The 12999-nt window shown below is 44.9% G+C and overlaps 1 protein-coding gene across 2 annotated transcripts in view; it reads right to left on the bottom strand.

Annotated features, from left to right (window-relative positions):
• Positions 1 to 351: 351 nt before the first annotated feature.
• Positions 352 to 12999, bottom strand: part of LOC111155624 (unc-5 netrin receptor C) — a 354147-nt gene continuing 341499 nt past the window's right edge. For both annotated transcript variants that reach the window (XM_022515897.1, XM_022515904.1), the window contains 4 exons: positions 10533 to 10682; positions 8375 to 8539; positions 2132 to 2310; positions 352 to 1059 (listed from right to left, as the gene is read on the bottom strand). In XM_022515897.1, the coding sequence (XP_022371605.1) occupies positions 894 to 1059; positions 2132 to 2310; positions 8375 to 8539; positions 10533 to 10682 (660 nt within the window). In that variant the 3' untranslated portion in view covers positions 352 to 893. The remainder of the gene's footprint in view (positions 1060 to 2131; positions 2311 to 8374; positions 8540 to 10532; positions 10683 to 12999) is intronic.

Here is a 12999-nt window from a genome sequence, read left to right as displayed (position 1 = left end):
CTAACAAAAACAGAAGTTAAAAGAAAATCCTTTTACTAGAATACTTGTAAATACTCATCAATAATAATAATAGTGATAATAATAATGATACCTTTCTTTATAAAAAAAAACCACTTCAAATTGCATCTTACAAACACATATGTGGTGAAGAAATGCTTGTTCGTGTGGTTAAACATGAATCACTGTCTTCCCTGCAGTGCTACAGCTTTGTTCCCAGAGGGTGACCAGACAGGTACCCTCAAGGAACAAGGAATATTAGTTATTTCTCCTTTATACTTAGATTCTCCACTTCCCTGATACAAACAGTAACACTGGTTCTACAAGTTCTAGAAACAGAACGCCGATGGGAGGGTTATCTGAGACACTTGTACACAGTTTGTAGCAAAAGTCTGTGATTTCTCTGTGAATTACTCATCTGAAATAGACACAACAAACCGTCCACAGCTTCAACTTCAAATGATTTAAACAAAAATAGAACGAGCCATGGACAGCGTCTGCCTCCCTGTCCAATTTGATGTAAACAACGTTTGTAGAAATTGGGTTTGTTAAGAAAGTTTATCCATATACCTGGATAGCAATAAAAAGCGTTTCCTAGGAAACTGTAAGATCCTGTACCACACAGCATACAGCCCACCTAAGAGGAAAATTAGGTCGATTTCTAACGTCAAAGTACAAATTTACACAGTTGTTCTTAACTCCTGTGAGGATGTCCTGGTGAAGTGGGCGTGTCCGTCCCGCAGTGGCGTCTGCTTTCCTTCTCTCTCCCACTTGCAGTCTTGCCTGTGAAACGCATCAGTCGTGGTCCATTCTGGATTTCCTTCTCAACGGCCAAGCCCCGGACGGCCACAGACCCCCGGTGCACTCCCGCCCTTCATTTCCAGTTCTGGCGTGGGTCAGTACTGTCCTTCTGCTGCTAACGATACTACTGTTTCATGCCTTCCCATTTCTTCCAGGACGGCCGCCAGCATGCTCAAGTTTCCATCTGGGAAGTTCTGTGCTTCCCAGAGATCCAGGATTACGCCAGTTGGGCTGGATTTGGTGGCAAAGTAATTCAAGTACCTGTAATTGGGAATGGGAGAGTGTGCTGAATGGTGAGCTGTACAGATCTGCTTCCTCTGCAGTTTGTCCCAACCCTTCCTGCCTCTCCATTTGTCTTGTGAGTACCCTGGTCCCACTGGAGGAGCTGTGGTTTACAGGGAGCCGTCCTAAATAACTAGCACACACTTAATTAGATCAGCCCCAGACAGGAGACGCGATGTTTAACTTTGTTAACCTCAACTCTGAGTAAGATAATTTAAGAGACGAGATGTCTATGGGTCATATCCTAAACAGGAAATCGAGACACTTATGTTTTCTTTCCAGCCCACGCTCTGATCATCTTTGACAGGTCATGCCATATCTTGTGGTGCTTGGTAGTGATGGCAACATTCCACAAAGAGGAGGGTCCTGAGGTCTTTTTATAACTCAGTGTCAGTGCGGTGATTAGCATGTTAATTAAGTAAGCATCCAGGGGTAGGCCTTGCTCAACAGGAGATGAGGAAAGACAATTACTTTAAGTGAAGGGATCTACTATTTCAGGGGATTCAGCCCATCAGCTTTGCAAAGTGGATCACAGAACCCAATACTTATCTTGCCAGATAAGCCCAGAATCTCTCTCCACAGCGTGGTTGCAAGACCATGGCGCAAGGGACAAAAAAGTTGAGGGAAATTGGAGGGGGGGGTGAACCATGAGGACTATGGACTCTGAAAAACAATCGGAGGGTTTTGAAGGGGCAGGGGGGGGGAGGGTGGGGGAGCCAGGTGGTGGGTATTAAGGAGGGCACGTATTGCATGGAGCACTGGGTGTGGTGCAAAAACAATGAATTCTGTTATGCTGAAAGAAATTTAAAAAAAAAAGAAATTTAATGTACAGCACTTAGCATAGTGCCTAGCATAATGTAATCACTCAATAAATATTCAATAGTAAAAAAAAAAAAAAAGAAGCTTCGTACAGGTTTGCAGAATGAAAAGTAAATGGATGGACAGGAAAAACAGCAACCCCATCCACAGAGGCCACCCCCATCTGACAGTTCCCAGCCCTGGCGCTCTCTGTCTACCAGAAAGCCCGTCCTGAAAACCTGGCCACACCCACCTGTCCAGGTTCAGCTTATGGGCCAGCATCCTCCAGTCATGCCCTCTGGTCTGTGGGGCGTCCAGGCTGCTACAGAGCTTCTGCCGGATGGGGGGAGGAATGCTGAAAGCACCGGGGCCAGTCATGGTGGTGATGGTGCTCGCTGGGTCCAGCAGAGGCAGATCAATGCCAGTGGGTTCCTGTAAGTTCAGGCGCAGGAACAACACAGCGTTATTTCCAAAGACAAAAGCAAGTTCTGTTGAACCAATCGACATTGCCTTGCTTTGAGCAATAAGGAGAGAATGAGTGCTATTCTTCTTCCTGGTACGAATGGCTTCTTCCCGGCCGACAGCTGGGACCTGGCTGAGGACACGAGGGATGTTCCAGGCTGACTTTGCACAGACTGGGATGTATAGGTTTCTGCTACGGACTGGGCTGGGTGAGGTGGGACCTCTGGTGTGATACAGTAACGCCTTTTCTCTCATCCTTCTCAGGATGAAAGAGGAGAGAAGACTCTCCATACTCCTAAAGGTTTAGATTTCAAGAGGGGAGAAATGTTCAAAAGGGCAGTTCTTTGAGAATAAACAGATCTGAGATTAGAAGGCAGAGCTTCTAGAAATGGTGTCCCCCTGAGGGGAATGCCCGAGTCAATTCTCTCTCTAACCTCTGCAGAAGTAGGTTCGGTTCTGCTTTTGTTGAAGGAAGTGGAACACAGCCCTCCTCCAAATGATATAAAATTAAGACTAATTTTTTTAAGAAAATGGTAAACACAGTAGATTGCCTTAGGGCCAGCGCTAATGGCATCCTCCAATTGCTGTACACCCTTATTTTTGTTAAATCTAATTTTAGGAGAGAAAACCATAAATTGGCTCTTAAAATAGTTTCAGCTCATAAAACAGCACAAATGCGAAATCTAAATTTCATCTGCAGGAGTAACTCTAATCATTTTCTGATCACTTCTGCTGGTTGGAAAAGCAAAAGCAAATATTGTCTGGGAACTATTAAAGCAATAAAAGAAAATCTACTTAATCTACTTTAAATGTCACCTCTCTCTCTCTCTTTTAAAGCAGGTAACTTCTTGGTGTACATAATTAGCAGCTGCGGGATAAACTAGCCACATACAATTTGAGTTATCATGAAGTCTCTGGTCCCATGCAGAGTGCTCAGCTCGGGGGGGGGGGCAGTGCCACCCCTGCCCAGAGCCCCCCAAATCTGGTTGCCCCATGGGGATCACTGTGGTCTGTGTCTCAGTGTAGACCAACAGCATGCTCTGGATTCTGGGCCCGAGAGCCAAGGCTCACTGCTAGGCAGTGAGGGGTCCATCCAGGGGCTTGGAGGGCTCATTAGAGCAAAACAAATTCTTTGCTGTGATACACATGGGGGTGTTGGCTGCCATTGTGGTATTTAGCCTCAATACCCCCAAATTGGCAAACTGAGCCTTTGAGGAGTCTATGCGCTCCTTTGTGCTAACTCCAGCACATGCCAGTTAAAAGACTAGTATGAATGAAACACATCAGCACGAAATGGAGGTTGGAGTCCCAGAATGGGGATGCAGCCTGCAGCTCTTTCCCCACACCTGGCAGAGCTCCTTCCAGGGGACCCCGAGGAGAGAGGGTGTCTGACCTCCCGGGTACAGGGCTTCAACGTAGGGGCCCAGAAGAGTGACGTGGGGGCAGGTGGTGGTGTTTTATCAATGGATTTGTGTTGGGGATTTCTGAACCAAAGTGCTTCATCACTTGTATTAGGAAAAAAAGAAAAAAGAAGGAAAGAAAGAAAGAAAGAAAGAAAGAAAGGTATAAAGAGTTGGGGTGAAGAAAAATCATGGTATTTCCACAACTTAGTGCCATCACTCATGCTGAGATCCATCTTATGTGGACAGTAATGACAGGGCCTAGAAGGAAAGCCACCATATCCCCAGATGTGACCATCCGGTGGTAGCAGTGAAGATCAGGTTGGCACAGGGACGGATCTGCTTTGCGGAGCTCTGACTTCTGTCCCCAGAGATTCTTCTCGCTGTTGCCCACAGTATTTCCTTACTGCGTACCTGTGGTCTATCCCAGTCTGTCAGACTCACCTTCCCAAAGTGTCATATACTTGTGTTTCTCCTTTTCTCTCTCTTATTAAGAAGATTTGAATGCTCCTTCTACCACATGGAGTCCCCACTTTTAATCACACAGTGTGGTAATTACCTCATTGGCTGGTATGAGGCCTCAGAGCTGAGGCCTGTGGAGTGCAGAGCTGGGTCTCACATGGAGCAGGGGCCCTGTCCCCCTGACTTGACAATCCGACCCATCCCTTTCTCTGGTTGCCTGGACGTGGCTCAAACTCGTCTCAGACTGGACCACTCACTGTTCCTAGAGCCTTTTTTTTTTTTTTTTTTTTTTTAAAGGCTCTACCTTGGATAATTCTTCTTTCCCTTAATCTCTGTCGAGCAAACCCCTCAAAGTCTGGACCAAAGACATGTCCCAGGGCCTCCCCTGAGCAAACTCACCCAAAGCCACCAACCGGGGACCTCTTGCCTCACTTTTCCGGGTGCACGCATTCCACCTATCCTAGGCATGTTGGACGTATTTAGGGGTTACTTCTTTTGATTCCTTAAATTTCTTGGAGATGAAGTATTTTTGTCATTCTCAGAAGCCCTATGATACTCAGCATAGTGGCCTGCACACAGAAGCTCTTCAAGTCATATTTGTTGACGCGAGAGAAAATAAGTTTCCCAGTACAGAAGGAGTATAAAGCTGCCTCTTGATAGAAGCCCACCCCACGGAGTCCTGTGTTGAGCGTCCTTCCAATGAAATGGGACTAATAATACGGCTGTTCTCACCATTAAATCCTGAAGTAGAGGCCCGGTAAAGGCAGGCCTGCCTCTCAGAGGATCTGCCACATATTCACGTCGCCATCCTGTTCTTGGTGAGTAAAAACCTTCACTGCTTCATGTGGGCCTTCAAGGCCTGAGTCACTAACCCCCGCTACTGTGCCTCTTTCTTTCTCTGTGGCTGAAACAAGCCTCCCAGGGCATGATTCCTTGTCTCTCTTACCACATGGCTGACAACAGGCTTGGAGGTAAAAGGAAAATATACATTTATATTTCATCTAAACATTTCAGTTGCTATTCGCTCTTCCTTTCCTTCCGGGTAAGAGTAGAGTTTACTCTCACAGAATGCTTATTACAATAATTGTTTATGATATCGGTACCATCTGTCTCTGATGCCACGATTCCCTCAGTTAAACATATGATTTTTCAACATTAGCCAAACAGCTGCTGTGGGTGACAGCACCCATTTTCAGCACGGTGTGGGAGAAACAACTTTCCACTCCCGTGTCCTGACTCTTCTTCCTGAAGTCACCTCAAAAAAACTAGATCTTCCTAACGGTTGTTTAAGTAGGCTATAGAAAACTGAAGAGTAAGTAGATGGGATAAGTTCAGCAGACAAACGCTACTTTGCACATTTTAAGCATTATTCTTCGTGTACAAAAAGTGTATGGAAAGTGGTTGTAAGGTCTAGCAAATAGTGGGAAATTATAATCGTTACTGTTATCTGGGAATCCATTAGTCAAACAAATGGCTAATGCTGCCTCGTGAAGTTCCACCTTTTCCAGGCTTCAAAGTGATGAACTAAAGCAAGGTGTGATCAACCCACTTGGGAAGATAAGCCATCTTCTCTACTCTGGGAACTAATATTGATTCATTTACTTACTGAGATTTATTTCTCATTCCTTTGTTTTTATAGTGGCTGACTGAGGTTTCATTTTATCATTTTGATAGAAAGGGAATCTAAAGTTTAATTTGATGACAGATGCCACAGACTACAGAGGCAGAGTTTCCTCAAGAACTCAGTAATCCTAACAGCATCAACGGGAGCAGCAGTAATGATGAACCCTGGCTGAACACGGGCCATGAGCCGAGTTCTGCTCAGTGCACTAATATTCACTCATTCGTTTCTCATAGACGTTTATACTTTATTATTGTACCAGTTTACACATGACGAACCTGAGGCAAGATGGGTGAAGTGGTTGTCATATCTGCATGGAACTGTCCATTTGCGAATTTCCTATCTACCATAGGTCTTTGTGTATAGCTAACGCTAAGTAGAAGGCCTGACAAGACTTTAAATTTCCCTCGCTTCTCTACGCTGTTTTTTCTCTTGGGTGTTGATGGGTAGCTTCCCTGTTATTACTCCCCCCATATCCTTCTTAAAAAAAGAAAAGAAAAGAAAAGAAAAGTAAAACATTTCATTATTTACATTCGGGCATGCACTCATGCCCCTGCTTTTACTCTTTGAGACATTTTCAATTCTTAAACTCCACCTCTATGAGACTAAAAAGGCTTTGTCTCTTGTTAAGGCATCTCTGGCCAAAGCACTCAGTGAGGAACAATTGGCCGACTCTTGACATCCCCACGGTCTCTGTCAAGCACAGCCTGGTCTCCCTGGGGGGCAACAGGTCCTTCCTGACTAGAGAGGCCAAGGGCCACGGCTTTATAAATGACTGCTGGTGAGTGCCTTGAGTGGTGGGTGGCTGGGGGGAGGGTGCAGCGCATTCCTGGCAAGTCAGCTCATTCTTGGAAGAGAGCACTTTGGAACTGCAACCCCAGCCCACCTGCCAGCTAGCCCTGTGACCCTAGGAAGGAGGCCCGTGCAGGAGAAAGACACCACAAATGGCATCTTTTCTCTGTTTGGTTACGGTTTTTCAGTCACAATGTACCCCTACTTGAAGCTTTTGATGAGGATCTGGGGCTCAGGGCTCTCCAGAATCAATTGTTCAGAGCTGAGCCTTGTTCCTCAACATCAGTACCCAGCCCACACCTCTCCCCTCAGTGGGCCGCATGCACCCGCATTCAAATGCTAACCACAGTGGTGGAACTCAGTGACCCAGAAGTAAAAGCAGCAGAGTGCCCCATAATCCCCAAAGTCATCTGACTCCAGTCATTTCTCGCCCCTCCTCTGCTCAGAGAAACGTGATTATCTGTCGCACGTGCGGCCAAAGGCCTCTGGCGGGTCTGAGGGTTGGCCTCTCAGACTGCCACGGAGTTGCAAAAGAAATCATCTCTCCTCTACGTTGGCACAAGGATGAAAGTCCTTAAATGGTGATCACACTTTGCAAAAAACGGCCCTTGCCCAGCAATGGCCGTCACGGGGGGGGGGGGGGGGGGGGCGGGCGGGGGCCGCTGAACAGCTCCCTTTCACTTGAGGCCGCCGCGCCTCATCCAGCTTTTCATCACGCAGCAAATGTTCACACTGAACTGAAGGCAAGCATCAAAGGAGCAGACGTCCTCGCCCCCCTCCAAAATTCCGCAGCCTTTGTTGTCACTGGAGCTGGGTGGTTATTGAACTTTGCAGACCTGCTGGGCCTGGAAAGTGAAAACACCCTCCGGAGCCAGCAGGGGTGGTGCTGTGTGCCTGGGAGATAGGGCCTGTGCCTCCGAGGGCCTGGCGGTTGCCATGGTGCCCTGACATCGAGATCATGCCTTATGAATGTCACCGGGGTCTGTGACTAAAGTTGTTTATGAGTCAAAAGTCTCATGGAACTACAGCAGGAAACGGTGGCCACGGCTCTCGGCAGGCTGTGGGAAAGAGGGATGGAGCATTCTGGAGCCCGACATGTTTTCCCCCTGCTTGGTTTGCCAAGGAAGACAGTCTTTAAATACAACATGGAGCGCGAGACACACCGCGCAGAGTGACATTTCATTCGTCACTGTGCATGAGACAGTGAGGGAGAAGGAGTCTTTTAAATCATCGCCTGTCCCCCTGTAGTTTTAAAATATGACAGTCCTGCTCTTTGTGGTTTAGTCAGGGGCTCGGAGCTTGGCTCTGCGAGGCCCTGGGAAATGCTGCCTTCTGACCATTTGGCTTACACTTTTTCCTTTGTTCCTCCAGCGTGGAGGGTTTCCACTGTTCAAAAGGAGGATGGGGAGAACACGGAGTACCCAGGGAGGCTTCAGGAAAAGTGACTCCATGTGCATGCCACCTCCATTCTACCCTATCCTTGAAATTCTAACTAAAAAGTTAGAACATGATCCTTACATTCATGTCCTGACATAGAAAAAGCTTATTTTTCGAAAAGGATTTCCTATCCTTTTCTTTTATATATATCTAGCTCTGTGTGTTCATTAAAAATGTTATTGTATTAATAAATAGGACCTATACAATACGTTTCAGGACTCTCCACATGGCCCCTGTTGAGACACCTTCACCCTCCGCACCTCTCCTTCCTTCCCCCGGTCATTGTCTCCCCTGACCTCTGAGGCAGACAAGAGCTTCTTACCTCTGACACGGTGCAGTTGAGCTGGAAGATCTGCCCTTCTCCTTCCACCTGCCGCACGCAGAGTTTGCAGACCAGCTCTACTGTGTTCAGGCTAAATCTTTCCAGGGTGAATGTGCAGTGGAGGTTTCTTTGAGACCCACTCCAGATATGATAAAAAGGAATTTCCTAAAGGATATAACCATGTTAACTACCGATGAGCGACTAACACTGAAAACAACTCTCAGACACTGCCTGCCAAGTACTTTTCTCAGAAGTACACGTTACCTTATTTAGTCCTCACGACAGGCCCATGCATAAGGACATCCCAACCCCCTTTTCGGATGAAAAATAACGAGGTCCAGAGACGTTAAACACCACCCTCCCCTAATCCCACAGCTCCTAAGTGGCAGAGCTATGAACCCAGGGGAGCTGGACTCCAGAATCCATATTCCTAACCAGTCTGCCACTGCTCCATCATTTATAAAAGAAGCCATTGTAAGTGGTTTTTCAAAAGTTTAGCGAATTCCCAAAATAAAACCTACACACTCCAGTCATTGCTCATTAAAAGGAATCCCTGCCGTGGTATTCTGGAGAAAAGCAAAGAAAGTTTAAAGGGTAAAGCACTGATCCAGTTCCCTTTCATGCCTGTGCACTCCCTCCGCACAGGACAGGGGAAAACCAAAACTCACTGCAAGCAGAACACTGTGGGCCCGGGGAGCTGCCGCAGAAAATCCTTGGCCTAAAAAGGACCAAGCCTCTAACAGACATAAATTTTCTGAAAGTCTGGACCACGTTCAGAGCCCATCCTAGAATCTTGCTTCCATAAAGGAAAGAAAAGGGTGATACATTAATAATAATAATAATAATAATAAATTGGGGAGAATATGGTGGTTAAGAACGGAGGCTCTGGAGCCCAATTCAGTATAAATTAGAACACCCTCCCTTTGCTTACTTGGTGTTGTGGGGTAAGTAAACTTTCCCATGCCTCAGTTTCCTTATCTGTGAAAAAGTAAGCGAAAGAGTACCTAATCATAGACCTGCTGGGGTTAAATGGAGTAAATCAAAGTGCACGGGTATCTGGCAGATGGTAAGAATTCAGGCAGGCTTGGCTTGAACTACTGTCAGATTATCATTATTATTATTAAAATAGTATTTTCCGTTATGATTGCACAAAGGATATTGCTCACAAAAGGGAAAGATTTATGGGGCTTTAGGGCAGTTGCAAAGAAGGGCGAGAAGAAAGCAAAGGGAGAGATCTAATGAGAAAGTCAAAAGCCAGATGCCACTACTCAGTGCTGAATTACACAGAAGAGTCTGGTAGACAGCCCTGTGAAAGCTTCGGAGTGTTAGCAAGCTAGCAGGTTTGTTTCCCACGACTTATGGGTAAGTACTAGCCCTACAAGATTAAGAATGAGCTGGAAATCTTCCTTTCAACTATTAATACGTTCTCTGACTTCTATCAGAAAGTCAGTCAGTGGAGCTGCGGCCTTGGGGTGTGGGACTGGATTCGCATGTGTGTAGACACAGACTTGCAGCTTATCCAAGTGCGTCTGCATCTCCTGAGACTGGGTATGAGGCTAGAGATCCCGACGCACAGCCTCCTGGGAGCTCAGGCTCAGAGAAGCTGCGGGGTTGGTGACAATCCCTGGAGAGGCCTCTGTTTTTCCCATGTGTCCATGCAGTGAGAATTTAGACCAGCATTTTTATGCTGTTATCTAATAAAATCCTGATCAGATTTTATTTTTAGGTACTATTTCAATTTCCAAATTGGTATTACTTCCAAGTTTTCAAGGTAAAGTATTTTCTTAACAATGCTGAGGTCTAATTTGTGTCACAGCATGGGGGGAATAACACTGTTCTTCCCTTTTTCCTTAGGAATGCATTTTTTGAGGTTCTTTTTTAATCAATTCGCATTTATTCTGAAAATGAAATGAAATGATGGAAGTCCTTTTACTAAAAATAAAACAATGAGAGTACAATTATTTGAAGGAGAATTAAGAAAAATTCTTTCAAATATTCTGAAGTATTTTTCAGAAATCCTAAATAACTCTATACCGTTTTGGAGAAACAAGTACTGATGCAGAATTAATTTCAAGGAAAGGAATTCTCATGTTTAAATAATTTTAGACCTCTTTTTTGGAGCTGTCTCCAATCCTTTGGTTCAGCTCGGGAACCTTACCTGGTATTTGGCCAGCAATTTACTTTTCCAGAGCGAATGGGCGATATCGTGAATCGACAGGCGCAGGTTGTGGGTGCTGCCTTTAAAATGAAGAGCCTTAGGTTCTTCTAGGAGCTGTCCTCCCATCTGTCTCTCAAGCTGCAGTACTTCCTACAATGACACGCCCAAAGTCAAAAGCAAATCTCTGAATCGTATGACTTCTGCTGGCTGGCTCTCTCAACAAATGAATATGTTCCTCACCGCGCCTCCCCCACTCGACAACTAACTCGCGCACACTCCCACTTCTGCAGCCTGGAGACCCTCCAACTGAAGCCCCTGCCAGCTTGTGTGTGACTCAGTCCTCCTGACCATCAACTCTCTCTCAACAACCTGCATCACATGTTGAGAGGCAAATTCAGTACAGTCTGCATTTCCCGATGGACAAGTGGAAGATTTAATCAAATCCTGGAAAATAACAATCAGAACCCCAAATGGGAAGAATTCCAAATGAAAGAAAAAATAGGCAGAAAGATAAATAAGCAGTTAAAGTAAGTAGATTTTCAATGAGCTTTTGGGGAAAAGGGCCAATCACTAGAAAACAAACCCATGTCTTGGACTTGGCAAAAGTAAAGACTCGGAATGCATTTGGCACTTTTGTTTTTCCTTTCAATTTTTTTCTGTAGTTTCTTTACCTATAGAAATAACATTTTTGCCTAAGAATTATCAGTTGCACAATTCCCAATTATCAAAAACTAAAATAAAATATACTCATTATCTGTCCTATTAGAGATTGAAAATGTACTAATACAGATTAGGAAGTTCTGTCAGCACCAAATACTGAACTAGACAGTCACTCAGATTAAATATGGAAAAGAATACCTCATTTCTCAAGAACTGTGGCTGATCAAAAAATCTGCTATATAACTTTACTTAAACTATAAAGATGTAACATGAAGACAAATTCTAAATAGACTTTCATTCCTCAAACAAGCTAATGGGAGTTAACGAAGCATTTTGAAGTACAGCTGCAATTATCCAAATAGCAGCAAAGCATAAGTCATCAATGAACAAAATATGCTGAGTCTCCTTTGTCATCAGAACCATCTCTGCGCACTCCACTCTCGTCGTGCTCTGAAAGTTTCAGTGACACACATGTGTAGGCAATTTGTGACCTTTCTTTCCTTTTTAAAGCGTTCGGGAAAATAATGGATTTCAAAAATATATATAAAAGGAAAACATGATCTTCTTTCTTGGGGACATTTCCAGCTAGAAGCAGGGGGTTCCATAACGCAGCGCCCATTCAGGTCTTTCCACACACACGTGTTGGGCACCTACCAGAGTACCAAATGCAGATGGATCACAGCAGAGAATTGTGTGGGGACCAGATTGGCTTTTACCCAGAAATACATCCTCTCTGCATTTGCTGAATGAATTCTAACCCACACACATGTAGCCCAGTAAGTGCAGAGCTTACCAACATCATTGATTAGATGTAAACAGCTCATTTCTAGCTGCTTCTTAGTGGTTCTTAGCATCCATCATCTTTGAGTCAGGCCACTATTCTGAACAATGCAAGCTGCTGAAAGGTCTTATAAGGTGTAGGAAATATTAGGGTAATGTGGGATATGGTCTCAGGCATGGATTCCTCTAATTAGTGTTTAATGGAAGCGATGAGGCAACAGCACATTGATGGAGAGACGGGCATGGTCCAGCTGCTTCGGAATATTTACACCGAGAGGATTCAACCTTGCTGGCTGATGAGTAGCTATTACTTGTGACAGGAGTCTGAGCAGTCAGCAGACTCCCAGCCAGCCAGTCGGCCACCAGGACACATATGTTGTGCCCTGGCTCTCTGTGCCTACAGCTCAGCAGGCTCTGAGGGTCCCCAGTAAGCCATACAGGTCTATCCAACCCAGAGGTGCACATGTTCCTCGTGGAACACTTCACACTCCATTCCTCGACAAGGATCTGGCCATGTGGAAATGAAGATGAATAAGAAAAGTGAGGGTTAATTGCAGTTTCTTCTGCTTCAGCAGCAAGGCATAATGAGCTTATGTTGATCATGTTTGGTGTCTAGTTAGCATAATAGAGAAAGCTGATGTTCCCAGTGAACCTGGCACCTGACAAATTCTAAAGCTAAAATGATGTTTGTTTATAAGCCATTAGAAGAAAAGAAACATAATTAGAAATCTTTGAGATTACAGTCATGCCAATCAATCAGTTCTAGCTTCTTTCCAGTACACCCTAATTACCTCATCAAGACGGCTAAAGAGCAATCGATAGTAATTATCTGATTACTATAGATCTTCATTATGTCCAAATTATCTCCCTGGGATGTCTAAAAGAAGATGCATTGTATTCTGGGAGGAAATTGTACCCAACAATGTATAATCCACACCCCATTCCTACAATCAACATAGATTGCTGGAGGATATGGAGAACATTATCAGTTTTCTTGGCAGGGAGGACTACTGAAAAAAACCTAAAC

Source organism: Enhydra lutris, unplaced genomic scaffold (genome assembly GCF_002288905.1).
Source record: "Enhydra lutris kenyoni isolate GAN:26980312 unplaced genomic scaffold, ASM228890v2 scaffoldscaffold3, whole genome shotgun sequence".
Taxonomy (NCBI): Eukaryota; Metazoa; Chordata; class Mammalia; order Carnivora; family Mustelidae; genus Enhydra; species Enhydra lutris.
The sequence above is the reverse complement of the archived record's forward strand: the minus strand, read 5'-3'. Positions and strand labels throughout refer to the sequence as shown.